General features: G+C 43.9%; 2 protein-coding genes across 2 annotated transcripts; both read right to left on the reverse strand.

The window, feature by feature from the left end:
* Positions 1-946: 946 nt before the first annotated feature.
* On the reverse strand, positions 947-10,255 carry LOC118775014 (stress-induced-phosphoprotein 1-like). Its single transcript, XM_036524689.1, has 14 exons — positions 10,188-10,255; positions 7,249-7,458; positions 7,010-7,151; positions 6,778-6,919; positions 6,293-6,449; positions 5,772-5,898; positions 4,964-5,066; positions 3,736-3,856; positions 3,492-3,588; positions 2,642-2,766; positions 2,209-2,245; positions 2,000-2,103; positions 1,627-1,799; positions 947-1,523 (listed from the first exon to the last, which is right to left on the reverse strand). Exons 1-14 carry the CDS (start codon positions 10,194-10,196, stop codon positions 1,451-1,453), a joined length of 1,620 nt encoding a protein of 539 aa, XP_036380582.1. The 5' UTR covers positions 10,197-10,255; the 3' UTR covers positions 947-1,450.
* Positions 10,256-22,512: 12,257 nt separating this feature from the next.
* On the reverse strand, positions 22,513-25,207 carry LOC118775147 (leucine-rich repeat transmembrane protein FLRT1-like). Its single transcript, XM_036524895.1, has one exon. It carries the CDS (start codon positions 25,205-25,207, stop codon positions 23,102-23,104), a length of 2,106 nt encoding a protein of 701 aa, XP_036380788.1. The 3' UTR covers positions 22,513-23,101.
* Positions 25,208-26,677: the final 1,470 nt, after the last annotated feature.

Below are 26,677 nucleotides of genomic sequence, written 5' to 3' on the forward strand. Positions count from 1 at the left end.
AAACAAGCATTTCCAACAGATTGGCTACCTATCCAAAATGACTACTCTTCCAAAGATCTTGCCTATCCATGAAGCTGTCTTGGGCAGTGATTAAAGAAAAGCATTGTTCATCAAGGGAGGGGGCAAATAGTGCAATACCTGGCTTTTGATGTCTTGCTGGCTTAAAATGATATCAGTCATATAAAGACATCCAATAAACTGAGAGAACTTTTCTAGCTCTGAGCTACTGCCTTAGTTTAAGTTTTAAGCACAACAAATTGTGAGCTATTGTTCAAATACAAAGGGATTTATTCTTGGCGACACAGTGAAAAGCACTGATTGTCAATTTTTTTTCAATTTAGGTTAGAGAATTTACTAGTGAATCAAACAGTAAACTCAGCTTTCCAACTGAAGAGACTGTTAGCAAGCATATTAATCATCATATTTACAGTTACATTTTATATGTAAGTTATATTTTAAATTGAGCACCAAGGACAGCATAATGCAAGAGAGGACAGAGGTCCAGTTTGTAAACCACAGCAAGAGGATTTTTGTCTTAAATTAATTTCATTGTCATAAAGAAATTAATTTTATTTCATGGTATAACCACTAAAGGGTATAGATGCTCTTCATTCCCTCTTGAGCCTTTGAGTACTGTTTAGCTAGTTGTCCAGTACCCTAGGCCAGCGTTTCCCAACCCTGCTCCTGAAGGCACACCGTCCTGCATATCTTCTATCTATCCCTGCTCTACCTACCTGACTGAACTCATCAGTGGCACTTTTGATTAGCTGAGCACACCTGATTTAGTCAAGCAGGAAGGATACATAGAAGATATGCAGGACAGTGTGCCTCCAGGAGCAGGGTTGGGAAACACGGCCCTAGGCAGTTATATTTTCCAATGTGATAGAAGACGTTTTTAAGTATTCGTTTTAATACTTTAAGATGCCAATGTTATCATTTTCTGGCAGTTAATCCATGGAAGAATGTGTTTAGATGAACTTTTGAGTCCGTCCCACCCACTGCTAGTTTTGCACTTCCGTGCATGAGTACTTGCACAAATTCTGCCTCACCAAATGCAGATACAGGTTTGAGTATGAGTAATGTTTCCTCTGCACACCACTAAAAACACCTTCAGGAGGTTTTCTATACTGTGCTGTGGGTTATTGGCAAGTTTACAGCTAAGACTTAGTCCATGGATGGCTTGGAAAAAAATTCTGACATTTGGCAAAGACACATAGTTTGGTGAGACTTATACTTAAAGTGTGACAAGTGGCTTTGGCGAATTGACTAAAATGGAAATGAAGTGAAATGTAGGTTCCTATAGTTCTTTTGTACTTCTATAGTTCTTTCTATAGTTCTGGACACTTTTTGTTGATATAAATTTGGTTTTGGCTGATATTAAAAGGCGTGAATAAATTGTTGTTGCTGTGAAGTCTTGATGAGTCTTGCCCTTTTCTTCTCCTCTCCCTAATCACCGAATGGATATCAGGCCCACGTCGATGAGTTTACGTATCTTCTCAGCGATGATTGGGTTCCTCAAATGACTGAAAAGAGATAGGAGGTAGGAGGAGAAAAAAAGTGTTGTCATTGCTACATTCCCTAATATTACTTCTACATCAAACACGATTGAATCGGAGAGCAACTTACTCGGTCAGTGCCTGAGGGTCCTTCTGCATCTGTTCCAGGATCAGACGCATTGCTGGGTCACTCATTATCTGCTGGACCTCTGGGTCGGCCATGGCCCTTTTCTTGATCTCTTCTGGACTGTCGCTACGGGTCGCCTGGCTAACCAAACAGCGCTGCAGCCCCTCCATGGCCTCCTGCATTTTTGGGGAGGGTGGGGGGCTGTCAGTCAAAAGTCAGTGCCACAGCATGATTCAGCCCCTTGGATATTGTGCTCAGCTGGCTGAGAGAATGGAATTAGTTGTTCAGGCGACAGCGAGAACAATCATTCAAGGCTATGCGTGCAGCAATCTGCCTTGACACGCACATGGGGACAGGGGTCTGTCAAGCGCTTTACCTTGGATTTGGGGTCGATCTCCATGGCTTTCTGGTAGAAGACCATAGCTTTAGTGAAGTCCTTCATAGCCTCCAGGGCCGCTGCCTTGCGTGTGTAGCCTTTTACTGTAGAAAGAGAGAGGGAGTGTCGAGCACTGTGTCTAGTCTATAAATTTCATATGATTAAAACTTCAAATGATACAGGAGTCAGGCTGTGCTCTCAGTACGCACTGAAGGTGGGGTCCAGTCTGATACATTCCTCACAGTCCTGGGACAGAAGGAAAATAGCGGATTAGCTTCTGAAATGACAGCTGTTCACATGCAGGGAATCTGCACGACAACTTCAGAGAGAGTGAAGATTAATGAGCTACGCTGCGTGTCTGGAGTGAGAGACTGTTGCTGAGCTCTAGTAATGAGCTGTGCCACATTACTAGAATGAATGTGAGAGTGTGGGCTGGTGAGCCAGAGCCAATAAAGCATTAATCTTGGACTATCTATATTTTATTGGAATTCCAGTTGTTCCATGTCCTCAATATGCTGAGGGAGAATCTTTCCATTATTACTCGCTCGAGGCAGTAATGCTATGGTACATAATTGGCTCAATACGAAATAATACATGCCCATCATTGTCGGTGTATGAATGATGTGTGCGCTGGTGCTACACCTTGAGGGCCAGCTGGAACTCCAGCAACTTGGTGTAGCAGGCAGCCCGGTTGCTGAAAAGCTTAACGTCAGTCGGGTTCCTCCTGATGGCCTCAGCGTAGTATTTCACGGCCAGAGGGTAATCGCCTGGAGAATGAAGCGGCAGGTGATTACACATTATAGCTTCACATTATCACCTTGTTTGTTTGCTTAGAGGACACCCTTATCCTGAGCAGTTCACAAGGCTGACACTCTACATCTTATCCATCTGTACAGATGAGTCTGTACAGATGGGCCGCAGTGGAGCATAGCGGTAAGGAGCAGGACTCGTAACTGAAAGGTTGCCGGTTTGATTCCTTGCTGGGGCGCTGCTGTTGTACCCTCATGCAAGGTACTTAACCCACAACTGCCTCAGTAAATATCCAGCTGTATAAATGGATAACATTGTAAAGAACTGTAACCTATGTAAGTCGCTTTGGATAAAAGCGTCTGCTAAATGAATAAATGTAAATGTAAATGTACTTAACCCAGAATTGCCTCAGTAAACATCCAGCTGTATAAATGGGTATTATGTAAAAAAAAAAAAAATTAACCTACGTAAGTCGCTCTGGATAAGAGCGCCTGCAAAATGCCAATAATATAACAATGTATGTAATGTAATGTATTTTGCAGAAGCTATTCTGATTAAGCACCCTGATCAAGGCTTGAACAATAGGGAACACTGATACCGAAGTTGCCATTTCCTTATCCGCTGCACCTAACTGCTGCAAGATTTAGCCATATTTTCATCACCCTGCCTCAATCCACATTGGGCCTTGGAATATGCAGTGTGTCTGTATGTATGGACTTCCTTGCTGTGGAGATTATCTCACCCCTCTGGAAGGCCTCATTTCCCTTGTTCTTCTCTTCCATGGCCACATCAGGGTTGATGTAGGCCAGTTTCTCCTTGTCCTTCATAATCTTCTCTGCCTGAGGAGACAGAGACACAAGCATGAGACACAGAGACATACAGGAGTCAGAGACGTAAGCATTAGACACCGAGACACACACGGCTTAGAGCAAGGCGTACTATGAGCTCGACAGTGCCTCGGGATCATTCCCGCCTTGGCTCTGTACCTGCTGGCACTTCTTAAGAACCTCAGGGGTGCGGTGCTCAGCCAGGCTCTTGTTGTAGAACTGTATGGCCTCGGGGTATTTCTCCTCCTTGCAGTACGAGTTCCCAATCCTGGCATAGGCCCTGAGTGACACAGACAGAATGGCTAACTTGGGTGCAGAATAAGGCAGGTTTATAGAGTGCTGGTTTCTCCGTCTTACATCCAGAGGAGGACAGTAAATCGACAGCCCGAAACAAGAATGGCTCTCACACAACTGCTCCCTTATGTATTTTGCAAGTCTGCAAGTTTGCCATTACTTGCCATTCCATAAAACATCCCACCATTTAAACTGTAATTAGAGAAGAATACATAATGTACTTCCCTTTACATAAGAACACCCAACTTCTTGTTGGACTTTATAAATGTCCGTACAGGTTGCTAGGCAACGAGTGGATGAGAGGTCCAAAACAAAAGGCTCAAACTTCACTGTCCTGTTCACCATATCAGCAAATTTCCATGTAAATAATAAGTGACATATTTAGCATGTTAAGATAAAATAACATATGTTTTTGATATCCATCATGCAAGGCTATAATTAGGTTAGCTAGGTAAAGGTTGAGTTTAGCAAGCAAGCACCAGATTGTTGCATAATCTTATTAAAGATTGCCAGCAAGTAACAGCTACAAACTTGAGGTTGATAAGATTAGGGGTTTTAACTTGCCATTTCAGGTGTGTGCAGACAGCAATTTCATAAACTTGGAATTTGATAACTTCCCAGAGATTTGATATCTTCAGCATAATAAAGATATTGAATTGAACACAATATCTGCAGTCTGTGTACTGGCCAGGGATACAATTACATTACTTTTGGTTAAAAAGCTAATTAGCAAGAATATAAATATGTAGTCTCTAATATCTAGTGCATTAGAATTACTGTACTTTACATATTGCTAAGTAATCATGAATTTAATGTTTGCAGGCTCTGCCAGATGCATAAAATCATAGTTATTCATAACACTTATTTAGTAAAATATCCACTTTTCAGTGTAGAGTACAATCAAACGTTGGCTGGAGTTGTCATGCACTTGAGGTGAACACATTTACAGTGTCAGGACGTGTATGAAATTAAGCAGATGTCGGCAGCTTTTCACCATCTCGACAGGACTTATTGCTGGCACTTCATGCTGCTCAGCGACCCTCAGTCTCCCGTGGTGCGGTTAAGAGGGAGGGAGAGACTCAGGGAAACTCACTTCGCTATCTGTCTGTAGTCCTCTCGGTTCTCTCTTCCCAACTCAACGGCCTTCTCACAGAGCTCCCTGCACCTCTCAAACTCCCCCCTCTCAAAGAAAACAGCTGAGACGGCAGGAGGGAGGGGGAGAGATCACGAAAAATCGAGATGAAGAGATGGAGAGAGACGGAGGGAACGAGAGTCAAAGATGAAGAGAGGACAATTACAACAGCGCATGAAAGCTGTAAATGCCTCTACATATTATTACATCAAAATATTATAACCAGAGTAAAGAAAATAACCTAGAATAAATTGCAAATGTTTCAGATAAAACAGGCGTGAAGCACAGTTCAAATTCACGCCCTGTTGCATTTCATGCCAACATAAGCCTATTGATTCTTAATACGCAGATGGAAATGTAATTATGAATAAGGTTACAATTTCGTTATGGCGGTCATGGATTCTGTGAAATTAAAAGATGCCTGTGAAATCCTGTGAATTCCCAATGCAAGCTCAAAATGTGAGCAGAAAAACAGCTCGCTTCATTCCAAGTGAGCAGTAAATAAATTCAAAAACAGGTGCGGCTCATACTCTGTTCTAGCATCAAATAAGATTCCGTGAAATTAGGCTGGCAGCAATCCCGTTCATATGGGAGTGTGTCTGTGTGTGTGTGAGAGTGTGCCAGATGATTCTGAAAGAAAGGGATCTGGAACTGAATGTAATTCAGAGAGAGAGAGAGAGAGAGAGAGAGATAGGCAGACACACAGACACACAGTGTGGAAGATGGAGATAGAGAAAGACAGAAGACAGCAGGTAAGAAAAAGAGATACCTGCTTGATTGGATAGGTAGGTCATGCATGTGGGGTCATGCTGAAGTGCTGCTTCATAATGTTTCAGAGCTGTGGCAAAATCCTTCTTTTTGTAGGCCACATTCCCCAGTTCCTTCTCCTTCAGGGCCTAGGGGGATCACAAATAACACTGAAGGACTTAAAAACAGATGCCAAGCTGCACACCATCACACTCAGCACCAAAAGACAAAGTTTTTGGCCTGGTGTCCACCATGGCACCATGGGGTTTGAGGACTCCAGCAGAGGTGGAAAACTCCGGCTTCAGAGAGTAAAAGTCCTGCCATGTATTTGTTCCACCCATGCACTACACCAGCTGAATTTATTTAGCACATCTCTTCAGCCAGGTAGAGAAGCTAATTAGTGAAATCACCTTGTTTAGTGAACGGCTAGAACAAAAACATGGTAGGACTTTTACTCTCTGAAGCCAGGGTTTTCCACCTCTGGATTCCAGTCCTAGTGGAGTCAGACCAAAGACTTTGGAAACTTGTACCAGCTGCCTCAACCTGTCTCTTATTCTCTGGCGTGCTGTCTTCTTCAGCAGGGGGAGGCTGTGGTCTGGCCTTGGGGGGTGGGCATGGGTTAGGCTCCTCCTCTGTATCAGACAGGTTTAGCCCCAGAAGGACAGAGAGAGTGGTCATCACTCGGGGGTCCTGTAGCTTCCTGGGTAGTCGGAAAAAAAGAGGAGCGAAACAGGGAATATGAGTAGGAGAGTATGAGTAAGTACTCTGCAGGAGAGACACTGGGTTAGAATTGTTAATTGTTGGTTATCAGTGTTGCTTTAGAATGCATATAGTTTTAGTCTGTTTGTTTATTTTGCATACACTTGTATTCTATATTGTGCTGTATAATTGCACTTAATTAGCTACTTGCATTTTATACATGACTCACTGCTTTTGTCTGTACTGCCACTAAAGCACATCGATTTTAAACTAAGCTATTTTGTTCATGTGAGAGGCAGAGTACACTGCGTCCCTAAGTGCTGACTCACATGCTGAGCTCAGATGGCCTGTTCCTGAGATACTCCAGCAGCTCTCTGTATCCTGGATCTGAGAGCATGCCTCGGGTACGAGGATCACTCTCTAGCTTCTCATACATGTTGGGCATGGCAAAAGGGTTCATCATCTTCTTCTCTAGAGAAGAGACACCCAGCAGAGTTAGGGGAGCATCCGGAAAACTGACAAAAACTTACACACAATCAACTGTTATCTTTCTTTATTTACCTTCCATACGTGCCTCCAGGTTTTGAAGTCCCTCCCTCAGCTGCTGATTGGCCGGCTCATGCTCGAGTCCCTCCTGATAGGTCAGTTGGGCCTCCTCAAAGCGCCCAAGGAATTCCAGAGCAGCAGCCTTTCTAGAATAGCCCTGAAGAAGCAAAATGAGATGAGTGCTTTGTGCCACTGTCACACATAGTTCCTACTCAGCTAACCCCCACCCCCCAACAACACTCCACGACACTCACCTTGCCCCAATCAGGTTTGATCTGTATGGTCCGACAAGCATCTTGTAAGGCACTCTCATAATCACCCCTTTTGGCATGGGCCGCTGAGCGGTTGCTGTAGAGAACATGGTTGTACGGATCAAGCGCCAGCGCATCTGAATAGCGGCGCACAGCCTCCTCAATCCGCCCATCACTCAACGCTTGGTTACCCTGGTTTTTCAGCTCTGACACCTGAGAAATAACAAAACAGTTAACTAAAGACAGGGTCTACAAGAAAAAAGAGCACTTTCATTACACACCTAAAATCAGCTGAGGCCACGAGGGAGTGATTCACTTAAACTGAAGACAAATAAATAACCACAGCACCATGGCAACCTTGATGACTGTGAGTCACAACATTGGTTTCACAGCTCATCTGAAAACCAGCACCTCCTAGAGCAGTGTCCCCATAACTTAAGTATTGGCTCACCAACAGAAACTGGGGCACTGACCCAGTGCAAAACAGTATCCCTCAACTCAGGCCCCTGAATATCCTCTCCCCTCCTAGGAGTGTCTTTCTCCAGACACCTGTGGGCCCGGCACACACTTTTCTAGGTCAAATGTGGATTTTTTCCTTGGCCCATTTGCAAATTTAATAACAACTTAGGCACGCTTTGAAAAAACAATTTAAATGAGATGGCCATTTATATTGTGTAGAAGAGGTGACATTATCATCAGCTTGAAACAAAGCTGGTAATATGATTATGTGCCACAAAAATGTAAGAAAATATCTCTGTTACTGAGGAAATTACATTAAAAATGTCAATCACGGGGGCACAAACTTCAGATTAAAAAAACCCAATTCATCACCAAAGGAGCGTAGAAGGGCTCTTAGACCCAAGACTTAATAAGGCAACAGATTTAATACATTAACAGATAACTGTGATGCTAGACAGCCACTTTGCCCTGCAGCATCCTGAATTAGATGTTATGAAAATGTCCACCAAGACAAGTTTCTGGCAAAAATGTTTTCTCACACCAGGGCTCAACTCAAGAGTTTTGGCACCACCAAACTCAAATCAATGACAAAAACCACAGCTGGTATCTTGAACAGCAGATCTGGCCTCCTAAATTCTTTCTCAGCTGTCCCCAAGCTGTGCACCTTCCAAGAATCATCGAGGGAAAACACCAGACTGTGTAAAATTGCCGCTCCCCATGCAATCAGATTCTGACCTGAGATACGTGAACAGAGTATCAAACTAAGCTGGTAGTGTCTGCATAATGATTCAGCTCCCCCTGAGGGATCTATGAATGTGATACATGCTGGCCTTCAACTGAACAGCAATACAATGATGATGCACAAACCCCATGGGATTTGTAATGCACTCGTACCTCTTTATGCATCCACTTTCTGCACTGGTAAACTACTTCACCCCAGGAATTCTTCCCACTGCCATCCGCACAGGGCTGGAAACTTAAAGATTGCTTGGTTTTCAGTGTTAACGCCCAAAATATACCCACTACATCATGGGGGAAATGTGACTGTAGAACATTATCTGTCCAAAACCACCCCAGGTTGCTAGTTCTCAACCACAGCCTCCGAAACTGTTTCAATCACAATCTCAGCTAAGGGTTAGCTACAAGTAGGGTTTAAATCGGTTTGACAACGTAGACATTTTTATGATGTCATTATTTCCAAATATCTAGAGAATATTTTTTCATTATTGTCAACAAAAGAAATGGTTACTAAAAGGACCAATTCCTTCATAAAATCGTTAAAGGGTGTGTAAACACCTCACCACGTTTTGTGCCCATGGGCGAGAAAAAAGCCTGTAATATCAGCACAGCACATAATAATACACGTGCAACACCAATCCAGTAAAATACAGACACGGCAACTCTGCTCACAAAATTTACCAAACAGGTGTTCGTTTCACACCCTGCAATGTACTACTCATGTGCATAAACGCTCTCACTGCACTTTACAGTTTTGTAAATTCTATATCTTTTTTTTAAATGACAAAAGCATTTACTCTATCCAGGAATCTCGACAAAAGCTCTTTGAAAAGATATACATAATGATAAAATCTATAGCTACCAGCTAATATTTTCACCTACCTCTAAAAATGCTTTCAGTTACAATAATTCTACTAGCCTTGTTATAAAAATGCATTTACAGCTACCATTGTAAACTATAACCTAATTACGCACTTATCTTAAAATATCTGACAAGATAATTTAGAACTTCTATAGTTACCAAAATAATTCAATTCACTACCCATTTCAAAAGTTTAGACAAAGAAACAGAAGTACAACCATGCAATCTAGCTACAGCAGCATGCTGGCTAGCTACATGTCTGTTTTCACGCGAAAAATACAATTGCAGTCATAAGACAAACCCCACCTTGATCAGTATAGCCCTAGCCAGAATACAACATGTTCTCTAATCTCTGAAGCTATCCGACCTTCCTTCGTTAGTTTGCTAAGTGCCATTGCTCTAGCTAGTTAGGTAGACCAGCTGCACACCACCAAAACAAATTCCCAGCTGTGCTGTAAACTTAAAACAGCAGAAAACTAGCTAGCTAACTAACTAGCTAACATTTGGACGGTAGCTAGCTAGCCAGCTAGCTAACAGACTGAATAAGATAACAAGACATCATATACAATAATGTAATAATAGCAACAGCTAATAACCAGATAGCTAATGTTACCTAGCCAGCAGCAAAATACATCTCTGGTATTCTGCTAATAGCTTGCTAGCCAGCTGGCGACGTATGAAAGCTAACGCTAGCGTGCTAGCAAGGTTCCACTCTAGCAAATTACATGCAGACAATTTGCTAGGTAGCCTACGGCCATCGCCTGACCTTTCATTTTAATTTTCAGTATGAGCTCCAAACTAGTGTACAACAAGGAGGTGTGACACACTTGGTTTCTTTGTTTTTCTTCACAAAACAACCAGTATTAACCGCTGACACACTTACTTTCTCCATAGTGTTACCAAGAGATTCCAGAAGCTACTGTACCAAGCTAGTTGTCTGCATTCTCCGCCCTCCGCAACATATGATTAGCTTGCAGTTGGAACATGCGGCAGGCAAACCGGACCAAGGACCGTTATAATGTAACTCCAAGGACTTCACGCCTTTTTTGCAGCTGCCGGGGAGACAGTGGCTGTGGTCATGAAATTTCATTTTGAAGAACGGCTCCATCAAGTCTTTAACCTTCAATTTACATCTAAAACCCTTAAAATATAAAGTCAGTTGATTCAGGGACCCTGTGGATTTTTGACTGTACATTTGTCACTGCTAAAATAGATCACCTGATCTCAGTTAACTGTTTTATGGATCCAATTAGTCTCTACCATCAAGCGGCCTTCAGCGTGTCACATCTACAGTGTAATAATGTACGTCGATTGGTGTTAAAGCGGTTCAGACGTGCTATATACTAATCGAAATTATTAAATTAATTTTTAAATAATGAATGAGGCATCACATATTGAAAGATTTATACGAAGATTAGCACATGTGATAGGAAATGCTTCATGACAGATGTTTAGTTTTGTTTATATTAAATGCACTGTTTAATTGGACTATTAAAACCACTATTTTAAATAATTCATTTGATCCTTTTATGTAACCATAATGCATTTATATATGCAATTAAAATTGCATTAAGCCATCTTGGAAATTATTAACTCATGTTTTCTAAATGTGAAAGTACCATATGTGTGAGTCGTTTTCCCTAACCACATTTCAATCCTTATAAAAACAGATAGAGCTCTTGAGCAGACAAATGGAGGTGACGTTGGCTTAACTTAATTTAAGACTTAACTCTGGGCTATTTCTATACATAAGTGTTCTGTTCTGTTCAATCAGTTATCCTCCCCTTAAACTTCCAGATGCTGTTCATTAATCTGCAATAATATTCCATAGCAATGATGTCACCTTTATTTGCCATTTCAGGACTGAATGATATTCATCATTCTAGTTCAGGCATTATTCTGTGCAAATATTTTTGTTCTTCAGCACTCAGAGTTATTGAAAGAGGGTAGAAGAGGGGTTTACAATATATATATTTTTTTTTGTTTACAATTTTAATTTGAGAAGATGAAAGAATCCAGAATACCCTATCCTATTTGAATTTCTTTATCACTTCAGACCAGGTTTACCACTTGAATTAACTGAAATAAAACCAAAGTGTTTTCAAAGAAAAGTCACCAAAATAAAATTTGAAAAAACATTCATGGCAATACTTTTCATTTCGGTATTACACAGAAAATCCTAAATCCTCACCTTGGAAACAGGACAGCCAATCAAAAAATACAGTGATTGACAAAAAAAAGACAAAATAGTCAGTGATTTCTGTCAATCAGTAAGTCCAATGAGGGACGATTGGCCTATACATGTTTAAAGTGCTGAATTGTTCTGCCAGGATTCTTTTCTGCCATAAATGCTGTCACAGAATTGAATTGTGAGCCACTTAACTGTAAGTTACCGGTCTCATGTTACCAGCCATTGCAATCAGCACCATAAAGACAGTCTATAATACCTTAGTACTACCTAAATAAGCAAAGACATGGAAAAGCGTGGCCCAGTGTATGGAGCCATAACAAGATGGTACAGGTATTAAATCAAAGGTGGTGAAAAGTGATCCCATGGTGCATCGTGGCTTTGAATAGAGAGAGGAGGCACTCTGGCAGGCCAGCAAGGCGGTGAGGTGCTTGAGGACAGAAGGGGCAGAAACTCTCCTTCTCTGTCATCTGGAGGAATATGGCATGCAGCTCTGGCTGGACTGGATGTGGAGGCAGGATCCACATGTGGTTCTCATCCTCACAGCTCATTCATTCATTCATTCATTCATTCTCTTTGCTCCTTGTGGAGAATAAGGAATCCACAATTCTCTTCTACCTCTGCATGTCTTTTGTAGCTCTATGTGCCTCTTCCCACAGCAGATTAATTTAATTATTATTTTTTACTTTTCAGTTCCTACTCAATGGTCTTCTGCTAAGTGGTCTTAGCGCATTGCCTTCTCTTTTTTAATAGGAAGAGTCCATTTTAAAGCAACCTTGGGTATGCCATCTGGTTGCAACCTCAGAACATGACCAAGCTCTCTTAAGCAGTGGCATTTGATCTCTTGAATCACACTAAGGCATTTTGTCTTTTCGTAGAGCTCTCTGTCAGAGATTTTGTTAGGCCAACAGATTCTGTAGATCTTCCTTAGGCAGCTAATCTGGAAAGCCTTGATCTTACTCATATCACACTTGGCCACTCGCCAGCACCCAGAACCATACAGGAGCACTGGCTTTCCTAGTTTTCAATCTTATGCTGTATTGGTTCGATTTCCAGATGTTATGTAGCTCACAGCTCCAGTCTGGATTTCAGCCTAGCAAGACCATTTCAATGATGAATGGTTTCCCACACCATTTTCAGCTCTTGGAGAGATGTGGTCTGTGGATTTGTGTTGTCGCAGAAATTAGTTCAAACAGATGGACAGCAAGTAATGCAACTGCCATTATTTTAGGCTGCCGTCAGATATATGGAACTGAAGGGCCTCCTACGGCATGGCCGAATATTGATCCGTATACTCCAGTAGTGCTAACACATCAACAGAGGGCATGCAGCTTTATCCCCAGGTCTCCACTCTCACCTTAGCCAGGCCCGGCTGCAACTGCAGTCCACGGGGGGCATAAAAACTCATAAATACTATGTAGACATCAAAATATAAGGAGACAACTAGGGGTGTACAGAGGTCCGTCTGGGGGTGCAGTACACCCCTAAACACCCCCATAGCACTGGGCCTGACCTTAGCCCCTGGGTCCTGCAGCCACGTTGGGTACAGTTGCCATTTTCTTGCATTTCTTACTGACGAGGCACCGCCAGCATGTAAGCTTAATGTTTAGAGAATGATTCATCTAGTAAAGTCTGATGTGAACTCGCCTCCGTTTTGCAGTGACGGCCTGGGGAAACTAGGAGGGAAGCGGTCTTTAATGACCATAGTGGGTGATCAACACAGTTCAGTGTCTCATTCAAACGACTGCACCTTCAACAGCAAAGGGCCTCATCACTGCAGTGGGGTGTCTGAGTTTATCTGGTCCACAGAGAAGACTTCCTCCTACTTTCCCACCAACAACACTTCCAGCGGCAAGCTGGTTTTCCTAGTAGACCTTCATTACATTACATTTCATCACATTACATTTCTGCTTAGAACACACTCTTATCCAGAGTGACTTACACTGCTTACACTTTGAACATGTTGTCCCTCTATACAGCTGGATGCTTACTGAGGAAATTCAGGTTAAGTACCTTGCTTTAGCAGGCAACAATAGTGCCCCACCTGGGAATTGAACTCGAAGTCACTGGGATACAAGTCCTGCTCCTTACCATTACTATGCCGACCCCAGCTGGCTACTCCCCAAGAAAGGCCTGTAAGGTGTTATGACTGCTGTGTATGCTGTCTGCGCCAGAGGCATATGGGTTGGTGTTCTCTTAAGTTGCTGTAGCCCCGCAGAGATGCAGGTTGTCTATGGTGCTGCAGTACCAATTTATGCCACTGGGGGAGACTATTGCCTTGGATGGGATGTATTCAGGGCACTGCCCTAAGATGCATCACAGGATTATGAGAAACAAGAGATCATTACATCAAAAATAGATGCAACAATTTACTTAAATATGAGCTATGCATCTGCAGTATAGTGTGTAAAGCTGCCCTTAGTTCGAAAAAAATCAAACAATTACTATGACCTTGAATGAAATATCATATATTGACAAGATGTGTTCAAGGATAAGTATATTGATAAGGAAGGGATGTTATTGTCCTGTTGTTATTTAAATAATACTTTAATGTGTTAATTGAGCTCTTATAAATTATAGTGGAGTAATATTAACAACTGATTCATACAAAATACTAAATGCATTTTAGCTGAATTACCTCAGTATATGTACCCAGCTGTGGGAATGTGTAATATGCTGAATAGGTGTAATTTTTCCAGGGTGTCTGCTAAGCAAACATAAATTTATCATGGATTAATCACCTCAGGACCATTTTCAGCCAGGGGACACTGCAATTACGGACATTGCTCAGCAGATGACAGCAGGAGTATGGGAAACACGTCTTTTTCACCAGACATGTACGTTCAATCACACACACATACACACGTATGCACACATGCACACACATGTGCACATGCACACGCACACATGCACATGCACACGCACACATGCACACGCACACATACACACACACACAAACACACACACACACACGCACACACGCGTACACACAAACACACACACACACACACGCGCGCACACACACACACACACACACAAACACACACACGCACACACACACACACACACGCATACACACACACACACACACACGCGCGCGCACACACACACACACACACACAAACACACACACGCACACACACACACACACACACACACACACACACACACACACACACACACAAGACCCCTATCCCCAAGGTAGATAACCAGCATACTGGCTCTAGCCTATTTTTCTATACACCTTTATGTTTTTTTTATTAGTTTCTTCATCATATCTGCTATTATTCTTTATTTTGTGCTATTCGAGGTCTGTGGAGACTACATAAATAATTCATAAATAAAGATTGTATTTGAGTGTGTGACTTTAGTGACCTTGAATATGTGTGTATATGCGTGTGTGTGTGTATATGGGTGCACGTATTTGTGTGTGTGTGCGTGTATATGTGTGTGTGTTAAACATGCTGCAGGAATTATTTGGAACTCAATGCATATCTGTTCATATTTATGATCTATGGAATACCCACAGTTCTTTTTTATTGTGGTGTATTCTGTGTCTATATTGTATTAGCATGCCAATACCACATTTTAGAAAAAAATTATTAGAGGAGACTCGATTTCATAATACTTCTTTGTCAGTCATAATGTTTTCACCTGACAGTGCCGATATTTTTATTGCTGTGCAGATATATTGCGACTGGATTTGGGTAGAGTCATGATTTGTAATCCATTGTGAATGTATGTGTTTTATATTTGGCTGTATGCTATCAACAGAGGGAGAGAAAGAGAGAGAGAAAAAGTCTGTCACAGCTCACTGCACAGCTAGATTGCCTGAAGAGGAGATAGGGGAGAGGGACAGAACATGAGTAGAGGAGGAGATTTTACCAAATATCTAATGTGTTAGTACTGTAAGGCCGTCTGGGTCAGGATGTGCGTGCCAAGAAAATGTATAATGGTTTAATGTAATGTAACGAGATGTAATGTGATATAAAGAGATGTAATCTAACGTATTGTGTAATGAGACGGAGGGAAGACACGAAGCACAAAAGCAGAGAAATGGGGGAAAATGAAGGATGGGAATTACAGGAGACGGTGTGACAGGAACTCAAGAGGAGAGAGGGCAAAGAGAAATAATACTGGGAAATGTAGAAGTTTGATAAAAAAAAGGAGTGGAACAGGGGCAGTCACTGCAAAAAAAAAAAGAAAAAAAAAAACCCACACACAGGGGAGATGGAAAAGGAGAAGGGAGGGAGTTATCGACTTATTCAGATTGTATCGATCGGTTGACTGCCCTTCCCATGCGACGAGGCACAAGGATCGAGGAGGAGACCCGCGTTAATCATTGGGGTCCATGAAATGTGAAGAGGTCAGCGGTAAATGACAGCAGAGTCCCGAGACGGGTGGGAGAGGTGGGGTGGTGAGAGAGGCTCCCCAGTTCCCGGTGAGGTGCAACGTTTCCTGTCTGCAACAGGAAGCAGTAACTACTCCCACCCAGTCTCCCATGCCCAACACAATGATGATCATGTAGTGGTACTGTATGACCCTGCAAGAGCATGCCCACCTTTGTTCCTTCTATCATTCAATACAGCAAATATAGCATATGATATAATATAACAGTAGTGTATATTAGGAAATAGCAAAACCTTTTTCTTATGTAGTTTGTAAAATACTGTATGTAATTTCAGTCTTAACTTTGGTCGGGAACAAATCTCTAATCTCTTGCTGCTTCAAATTGCATTAAACCGGACAGGTTTACCTCTGATTCGACAAATTGAATCTACTGTTCGGATTAAATTATGTTTCACAGATGAATCCGGTAATGTAATGTGATTGGGAAATGTAGTGAAAGCTTGTAGGCTATTTTCTCTCAATTTTTCTAAAGTCAGTTGTGAGTGAACTTTGCACCAATTAAAATTTGATTGATTAATTAATTCATGCGTGTCAGGCAAAGTGGTGCAGAGACAGACAGACGCATATTCAACAGAGAGTTGGGGGGCACAGAAACACAGGGGTTAAATGAATTAATGAGGCACATTTGTATTCTGGTCCTATGAAAATGTATGTGCATGATTGCCGCTGACATCCGATTTGCTGGCACACAGCGGCTTCGTGTTTAAAAACTGCGCTCTAGTTGATTCTAGAGATTGCAGGGCCCACGGAAGGACCGGTGTGGCCAGTAAGATGATTAATTCGCCAGAGTAGCCAACAAGCCGCGAGAGAGCCAGGAGGTACAGAGGAGACGCTCGGTGAGTGTGCAGAAGAGCGAGCGGATAACGAGGAGATTGCATCGTAATCAGGTTGCCGAGATGTTCGCCATGGCGATGCTGCTCAAGCTGCCACTGTGGGATGGGATGGGAGCAAAGAGCTGACAGAGAGATAAAGGGCGATCACAGAGGGGCTGTTTGTCCCTTCCTGATAAGGGCCGAGAACACGTGCGCTTGCTGACACGTTGCCGTGCGTTAGATGAGGAATGCCGTGCCGCCTTGCGGGCCGTTAAGTTGTGGAGAGGGCGGGGAGCTTCAGCGGTGGGGAAGAGTTAGCATGGCAAGTGAGTCCTGTGGGCAAAGGGGCAAGATGAATGGCTGGTCTGAGCGGAGAAAGCTCCCTGTCTTCTACCGAGGCCCTTTCTTGTTGAACGATTTGTATGCCATCATTAGTTTCCCCTTTCAGATCATCATCACCTTCAATACAGTCCAAGAGAGGGTGTTCCCTAGCCAAGAAGACCCAAATGAATGCAGTAGGAGGCCTTTAGCATGGAATACCTGGGGTATACAAATTTTGCTGCCATTCCTTTGTTTGTCAGAATGCATGTCTTTATACTTCGGTTCTACATGGCAAACAAAAGTTAAGCCGAAGTGTTGGGGAAAGGGAGACAGGACCATAATGAACTGGTATAGCCTGTGCAGAAAGGAGTGCCACAGTTTGACCTGCTAAGAGTGCAGCATTTGCTGTGTGTGACTACCCTCGAGAATGACAGCCTGAGGGTTTAGCGGAGAAGGGGGAGACTGGATTTTGGGTTATATCTACACCGCCATTTTCTGTGATTGATTCAATCTGAAGTAAAGGATTATTTACTGTTACTGGTCTACTGGTCTAAGAGCAGGTGGTGTGGGTGAGGATCCAAAAAAAAAACAAAAAAAAACATTGCGGGTAAGTGCTTGGTCGTTTGGTTGTCATGGGGACCGTCTGGAAACCGTGACATTTTCCTCACTTTGGATCCCCCTTTCTCCCTCCCCTCCTCATCTTATCATTTTGTAACTGCAGCTGGCTTCTTTAATTCCCCCATAAAACGTGGGAACATAAAAAGCTGCGAGCAAGCACGTATTGCTTCTAACAGGTTTCTTGTTAAGAACTATTGACTTTAATTAAAAAATGGATTAAGCACAGTCAGATTTTTATTGCCTTAAAGACACTCTTACCGATTCCCACACAGTACAAGGATATTTTTAGGTATGCCTTTGGTCAACTGGATAGGCACCTCATCTAGAGAAGCCGTAAGTGTGGTTTCCTCATTTGAAAAACATAGCTGCCAACATGGTTAGTTAGCACTTACAAAAAAATTATTTTCCTCATCCAGCAAACACCAAAAAGTATCCCAGCAATTTTAAATGTACCAAGTAATGGTAATGACTTTAGTACTTCTGCCGAATCATCAGCAATAATGAGAGCAGCAGTGCTCAAAATGATTAAAAAAGAAAAGAGCTGGTTGTAACGAGAGGTTGCCTTTGTGTGTGAGTATCAGTTAGGGTTTTTTTCTGGCACATTCAAACCGTGGTGGAAGCAGTCAAGAATTAGACCCCATGCCTATTTTTTCAACACTTCAAATCAAAGTGAGATCCAATTTCCAAGAAATGCCACCCGGCAAACTGGCATGGTGAGCTTGCTTCCAAGCTGAGTAGCAAGCAAGCCACAGCAATAAAACTACAAATAACGGTGGCAATTAGTAATCGTTTTCTGGCATCGTAGCTAAGGGAGTGAGTGGTAATACCAGCGATGATGTGTATAGTTCCAGAGTGATGCGGCCGTTGTGTGCAGCCTTTGGTGTGACCCCAGTTTCATGTCACGAAAGGTCACCATATGCCATCCCATGGTCTCAGTGGACAGCAGCAGAGAAAAATATAAATGAATGTTTAATAAAAATACTGTTCCCAAAGTCGATGTATACTATCTCCATCTATATTCGTCATTAAAGTCAATGTGCTGTCAGTTTAATGAGGACTTGGCACTAATGGAACACAGACGCTCTTGACTGTAGGCATCTGGTCAAGAGCATACGGCTGTTTTCTCAAATGATATGAATTCTTCCGGTGACCATGAAATAGCTGGAACATTATGCTTCCATTCACATACAAACTCAGCGTCTGGACTAATATTAGCTGTCTTTGTATCACTACAGTTAAGGAAAATGCATAATCCAATTGAACAAAAAACAACACATTTTTAAATGTGCTTTTTTAAACACATTAAACATAGTCTGCTTGTTACTTACTAGTCAATAGTAGTTCTGTATGGTGCATTTCAGTAGCTATGTTTTCCTATCTCTTTCGTAATGTGAGTTTGCACCAAAAATGATGCAACAATGGCTGATTAAGTCTCCTATCATGTCGTCAGTGGATATGTTTTCCAATTTGATCCAACATATAAAAATGTTCTCCCTTTTGATCATTGCAAATAAACTCTTTTAATGATATTCTACAGCACCTAACTGAAGCTTTGACTGCTGATGCTGCTCCCCTCATTTCACTGTAGTTTTAAGAGAATATCAACTTAGGTAAAAACGTTGGGAAGTTTTCTGGAGGCTTGCTCTGCTCCAGTTTGGTGGAACTTTCAACAGTGGCTGTTTAAATGTGTCACTCCTTCCTTGGATGAATTAACAATTAGTATTGTGTGGGGAGTTTGTCATTGGAGAATTGCGTAACATTCAGACATTCAGACATTCAGACTGCTCTGACAAATACTAGCGCTCAGTCTCAGTGCTCTGTCAAAAATCCATATTTACTGCGCTACTTTTGGGTCAGCCCAAAAAAAAATATTTTGGTGGGGGATTGCCCATCTGGGCCAAATGCTGTTAATGTCAGAGCTCTCATGGAAACACACTGATATACACAGACCCAACTACAGAGATGCTGTCTGATATCTGAAACCAGCTGAAATTCCCGCTTTCAATTCTCAGCAGAGGGACTCAATAAATTTTCATGTGCTCTCCCATGCCAACTTAGTCAGCCAAAGGCACTAAAGCGAATGGCTATTTTTGTTAACTCTTTTCAAAGAACCACTTCCATTGATTAGCATCTATTCCCAATCCAGTCATTAAAGCGACAACGGACAACCTTTCAAAGCTGCTGTCCGGCAGATGACAGTCATTGTAGTGGAGTGACAGGAGCATAACCCAAATCCCTGATAAATAAAGACACATCCAATACATTCGGCACATCCCCTTTAATCGCATAGAAAAAAAGCAGCCTCTTGACAAATAGAACTTTTCCCTTTTTGATTTACATCACAGAACCCAGAGTGATGGTGTTTTAAATGCAGCAACCTACAAAAAATATCATCGAAAATTTAACAGGGAAAGAAAAAAAAAAATAACACACACAATAACCTACGCAACAGTCGTTAAATCATTAAAACCAGGAAGTGCTTTCTTGAACTGTGGTCTGCCTGCTTGTTTAGTACTCTGTAAACCAAAGTGTCCTCCTCATTTTCCAGTTTGGACTGAAGGCACACCCAAACTACTAAACTATACAGTATGCGGCATGACCGGGAACGAGTGTGGATGGACACAAGGGAATGCCCGGGGCGGGGGGGTTTGGGGGGCTATGGGTTGTTGAGCTCCTAAATCAAATTGAATGACAGAGCTGTCTCATTGTTGCATGTTTCCTTCGGCCATCTGAATCCTAACTGCGATGCAGAACATTTATAATACCAAGGTCCTGTGGGTATGTGTAATAAAAGCACTCACACAGCCCAGGGTGTAGAGAGTGATGATGCTGTTGCAGCCTCCGTTCTGCTGGGTTACCCTTGAAGAAAACAACAGGGAAGCCACTCGCGAAAACAGCTCCAGCCCTCAACAATGTGAAAATGGTCAGAGTTTCACAAGATTACCACTTACAATCCCCTTCCTTCTGTTCGCAAAAATTAATTTGCCGCCAACGTCCATTTGAACACGGCTCTGTGTTACTTTCATAAAATGAACCAATTCACATTTCAGTGGAGACAGGGGTACAGTGTGGGGCTGACAGACATCTGTGTTAATGGACAGCAGCTGTAGCAGCTGCTGCTAAGAGAACACACAAACTGTGGAATCTGCTGATGGATTCAAAAATAACTGAGGTAACTGAATGTTCTCTGAAAGAACACGCAAAAAAAGAGAGCAAGGTGCTAATTTAGACATGCCGAATCAACCGAAAACACTGTTAATCCATCAAAGAAATTTAATGTGTGCTTTAAAGATGAAAGGAAAACAGGGAGCAATTAAAATTCAAAACTGTCTGTGAAAACTGGACACCTACAGCACTGTTTGGTACAAGTGTTTTTTTTTCCACATGAATTCTCCCGAATGAGATTACTTCTAATTCCGTGGTAGCAACCAAAATAAAACCCTCAAGGTTTTCTCTTATGTTAGTATCACAGATCCCAACTTTGGCAGAGGTGACATTGATTTCAGTGGCTCAAAACACAGGGATTGCAAATGCACACACACGTACACACACACACATACACAAACACTGACAGGCACCTGGGGGCAATGCCATCACCTAGGGCACAAACATCTCATGTTCAGCATTGCTATAAAACTATGTTTTTTACTGAAGCAAACAGTGGAGTTAAGCTTTGTTCAGTCAGTAACATTTACACGTGTTTTGATTTTATGTTAGGTTTGTATATCAATTCTAGCATTCTGACTGCAATGTTATACTCAAATAGACCAGAACGTGACACGAGTGTACAATATACAGCTATCTTGGAAACAGTTCAACAATACTGTAGGTTTTTCAATGGATAACACTTGTACAATGCAAAATTAAAGGGTATGACAAAGGAGTATACGGTATATATGTGTGTGACAATTTGACAGCTCCTGTGGTATTATTTTTATTCATCTTCTGCTTGTGCCTTTCCCTTTTGCCTTCTCTTTAATGAAAGGTTCAATGAAACTTACAGCGTTATGAAAAATGCTTCACCCCCAAACCCCCAAACCCCAACATGCTTCACCCCCAAACCCCAACATCACATTATTCCCCTTACTCCTCCACTCAACAGACGTCTGCAGTCCACGGGTCCACAGTGTTATGGTTTGGTATTTCCCTGATATTAAAAAATAACTGACTGCCCCCACCACCACCACCACTATCATTCCGCTCTCCCCTCTCCCCAACTTGAGTTCAGAGTAGGGGGAGGTCAAACTGCAATTGTTGCTATACGGCATTTCCTTATAAGGACTGTTTTGTAGTCTTAAGGGGACCTCCTTAAAATGACTAAACTAATGTCTTAATATTGGTGTTTATCCTTCAGTGTTCATTCCTTACAGACTGCTGTCGATAATTATTATTATTATTATGTCATAATCTCACTTGGAATTGATTTTTTCATGACAGTTGTGGAGGTCTCTCTTTTGTGATTGTCTTCACATTTTCTTGTTTTAATACTCTCAGGTCATTTAAGTTACAGAATGTAAACTGTTGACAGAGCTCACCTGATACCTGATTACCCCCCCCTTCCCCCACACACACACACACACACATACCACGCTGCCCTTTATTCCTTCCTTCCTTCCTTCACCCTGTCCTTCCTTCTCTCATTGTAAAACAAAGAAACCAGAGAGCAGTTCAGGTCCCTTCATTGTCAAAACCATTAGTGTTACTGTCAGCAGTTCTTCAGGTGCAGACAATTCGTCTTCCCTCTTTTTCCAAAGGCAATTCGAAAATACAAGAAAAGGTAACTAAGAGGGATACAGTACAAAACAAAAATAAGCCCGTGGGACAGAGGATCCTCTTGCCCCAAGGATCATTCTCCAGCACACAACTATTGTCCAATCTATTTTTTTTTTTTTTGCATGTGGTCCTTCTGTGAAGAATACTGCACTTATGCTGGGGAAAAGGAGCTTGTGTCTGTGTGTGACTTTTATTCCCACAGCAGAGAGAATACATATCTGTATCTGGTACAACAGCAGGGGTAGGTCAAAGGTGTAGTACCTTTAAGTCACATTATGTCAGTTGCTACAGTAACAATACAGCAGTATAAATGAATTACATAATGTGTAAGGTGTAAAAGGGTAAGCAAATACATGCATGATTTTTTTTTTCCTTTTCGTTCTGCTGACTGGTCTCATTGAGGGAAAGGAACATTTAAAAAGGTATACATTGTTCTCAGTGTATGAAAATAGTTACGTTGTCAATACCTCAAGAGGCATATTTTCCAGCACTTCAGTCACGGTGTAAAGATACATGATTTCAAGGGCACGACAGCCCTTTACAGGTCTCTTTACAGTAAATAATGGGATTAGTTTGAATGGAAACCAATAGGCACAAAGGGGTGGTTCAGAGCCCAGGTGAAGAATCTGGGCACTGGGTCTACACAGTATATATATAACAGAGTGGAGAGGTCTATCACGTGTATGAGTAGTCTATATCTGGTATTCCTCCTCCTCTATACCCACGGTTGGTGCCATACCTAGTGGTGGCCGTGTGCTGGGTGCTTTTATAAAGGCTAGTACCATTGGAGGGGAAGATAGTGTGGATGATGTAATCCTCCCTCAGGGGCTTGGGATGAAGCGGCTCCCGGGCGGCTATAGGCGTCATCTGGAAGCCTGGCCCCCGGACCTCCAAGATGGAGTTGTCCTTCTTGGTGCCCGACTCGATGTAGTCGTCGTAGTGTTTGCTGTGGCGGGAGCCGCCCCGCCCATAGTCAGAGTGCTCGCGGGCGGAGAGGTGCCGTGTCCGGTGCCCGTACCAGCAAAACACGGCGAAGATCAGGGTGAGGGAGACCAGGGCCGTCGCCCCGCCGATGATGCCTGCCAGGGGGAGGGCAGACAGCGAGTCAGAGCCGTCGTCCTCGTCCTGATCCGAACCGGGCTCGCTGGGGTCTGACGTTTCGGTCCTGGCGCAGACGGGACTCTCGGCCGTGTCGGGGCCGGCCCCCATGATCGGGCTTTTGCCGCTGGTGCTGGTGACCAGCGGCACCATGCAGATGATGTAGATGGAGCGGGGCTGCAGGGCAGTGAGCAGGTACTCGCGCCGGTCGCCCGGCACCAGCGTCTCGGTGATGGAGCCCATGGCCATGTTGTTGCCCATACGCAGCCAGCTGAGCCGGAAGGAGGAGCTGGGCTCGGGGACGTGCCAGGTGATGTGGATGGTGTCCGGGGTGAGGGCCTTCACTTTAAGGACCAGCGTGTCGCTGACACCGCTGCTGCCCAGCGGGTAGTCCAGGCTGGAGTCCGGGAGCCTGAGGCCTGGGCGCTTGGATCTGAGGGTGAAGAGGGAGCCCTGGGGGGAGGAGAGGGTAGAAGAGGCGGCCGCCACTAGGCCTCCGTCCCCCTTCTCTCTGCTCCCGCCTCCCGCACCCCCACCCGTGCTACCACCACCAACGCCTCCTCCTCCGCTCTCGCACTCCTCCATCTGGCTGGTGAGGTCCCTGAGGGCCATGCCCCGCACCCTCTCCGGGGTCTGGCACATGAGGCCCCGCACGGTGATGGAGGTTCCCCGGCCGCGCAGCCAATCATACAGCCAGCGCAGGTTGCAGCCGCAGTGCCAGGGGTTCCCCCGCACCAGCAGCTGGGACAGGCTGTCCAGGTCCCGGAACAGGCCCCGGGGCAGGGTGGTCAGGTTGTTGCCGGACAGGTCCAGCCTCTGCAGCTGACGCATGCTGTCCAGAGATCCCCGCGGCACGTGGGACAGGGCGTTGTCCTGCAGGTACAGCCGCTGCAGGTGGGCGCTGGGCAGGTTGAGCGGGGGCGTCTGGAGGGAGTTGCGCACCAGGGAGAGCTCGGTCAGGTTGGACAGGCGGGAGAAGGTGTCGTCGGCGATGCGCTGATTAGCCAGCAGGTTCCCGTCCAGGACAAGCCGGCGCAGCGAGGCCAAGCCCCGGAAGGCGTGGGTGGGGATGGTGGAGATCCGGTTGTCCTCCAGCCGCAGCTCCTCCAGGGAGGACGGCAGCCCGGACGGGATGCTGGAGAGGTGGTTCCGGGACAGGAAGAGCAGGCGGAGGCGGGGGTTACCGGAGAAGGCCTTCTCCCCAATGCCGACGGTGGAGACGGAGTTGTCGTCCAGGTGCAGCTTCTCCAGCAGCGGCAGGCGGGCCAGCGCAGTGCGCGGCAGGGTGTGGATGTTGTTGTCCTGCATGTGCAGCTCTCGCAGCGACGGGGGCAGGTGCATGGGGAAGTCGTCCAGCTCGTTGTCGTACAGGTACACGACCTGGACGGTCATGTGGAGCTCCAGGGAGACGGGGAGCCCGGCGTTGTCGATGTGATTGTTCTGCAGGTAGAGGACCGTGGCGGTGAAAGGCAGCGGCGGGATGGAGCTCAGTCCCCGGTCGTTGCAGTAGATGAAGTCCTCGTCGCACCGACAAACCGACGGGCAAACAACCTCCCCCATGCTTTCGCCTCCCTGTGCTGCGGACGAAGCACCGCAAACCTCCAGCACCTCAGCCAACAGCGTCAGGCACAGAAGCAGCAGGAAGAGCCAATCACGAAGCTCGGCAGCACCTTCAGGCGCCATGTCGATGCTGAAGCCCAAACCAAAACGACCTGTTTTTTCTTATTTGACCCCACCCCTCACTTCTTTGGAGGGGGGGGGGGGGTAAACAGTAAGTGTAATTTCAGTTGTGTAAATTCTCCTGTCCAATCAGCAGAAGACTCCTTCACTCTTGAACACGCCTCCCTGGCTCCTCCCACCCTGCAGGAACGAGAGAGGAGAGCAGAATCTGTAGTAATGCTCCAGCAGACTGAGCCTCAAGGGGTACTTCAAATGAACTGTGAGAGGGGAAATCTTTTTCAGTACTTCGTGTATCCATTTGTTTAAAAATCTGTTAATTGCTTTTATTCAAATATGCTGTTTTCTTTAATCTACTCATACTCCCCAGGGTAAATCTTACATTTAACAACCCCAGCGCAAACCGTAAGTGTGCTTAAACTTAAATTTATCACACATAACCGCCGAACTCCGTTCATGGGGCCGCTATCGCTGCAAACACGCAACATTCTGTCAACATTTCTGCAATGATGCAACGGTGTCATTTAGTTGCTGCAGCGTTACAGGAAGAGCAAAATACGCTATGCATTCGTTGAGATAAACAGGGATTAACTCAAAACTCTTTGCAGAGCAGGACAGGCCATGCCAGGCTCTTATTCACATTCCAGTCTCAGTTCTTAATTATTTTACCTAATTGCTTATTCAAAGTCGAACAAACAATACTGTTAATCCACTCACACCTCTAATTATGCCCTCCAGTCATGGTTCCGTATGAATGAAAATGCACTGACAGAGACATTGGAGGAAGGAGGGACATACCGTACTCCTTAATATTTTAAGGCCTTCATGCATTATGTACAGCATATTTTAAATATAGGATTTAAACAACTAGTCAAACACTGGACAACTCTGTACTGTATATTTGTCTGTATGTGTTTCATTTTTAAACAGTATGGGAATAAAGTCATCTGACACTTAAGTACACTTGTTTTTAATCACACACACAGTAATCACCACAAGTGAGGAAAAGGATCTGTCTGTAGTGACAGAAATCCCTCTTGCATTTATTTTCCAGGCAAAGTTAAGGGCGAATCTTGATTGAGTGTTTCTGCAGGCATTAAACTTGTCAGTGGGAGGGACAGCCAGGGCATATGTGTGAGATTGAACAGATGAGCAAGAGTCTGTCAAACAGCAAGGATTATTTGGGTCATTCCTTTCAAGTGAGAGATGGCGAAAGAGAGAGAGGGAGAGAGAGGGAGAGGGAAAGAGAGAGAGAGAGAGAGAGAGAGAGAGACAGAGAGCAATCCGAATTTAAGAGAAATGAGGTGGTAGAGACAGAAAGGTGGGATTAAGGTACGTTTTGGATTAACAGGATAAAGCACACGGTAGGGAAAAAAAAAAAACATCCACAGATGAGTGTGTGCGTGCATATGCGTGTTTGCGTGCAGGTGAGACCGCATCAGCATTCACTGACTGCAGCAGTAATGGCAGATTAAG

This window comes from Megalops cyprinoides, chromosome 3 (assembly GCF_013368585.1).
Source record: "Megalops cyprinoides isolate fMegCyp1 chromosome 3, fMegCyp1.pri, whole genome shotgun sequence".
In the NCBI taxonomy this organism is placed as follows: Eukaryota; Metazoa; Chordata; class Actinopteri; order Elopiformes; family Megalopidae; genus Megalops; species Megalops cyprinoides.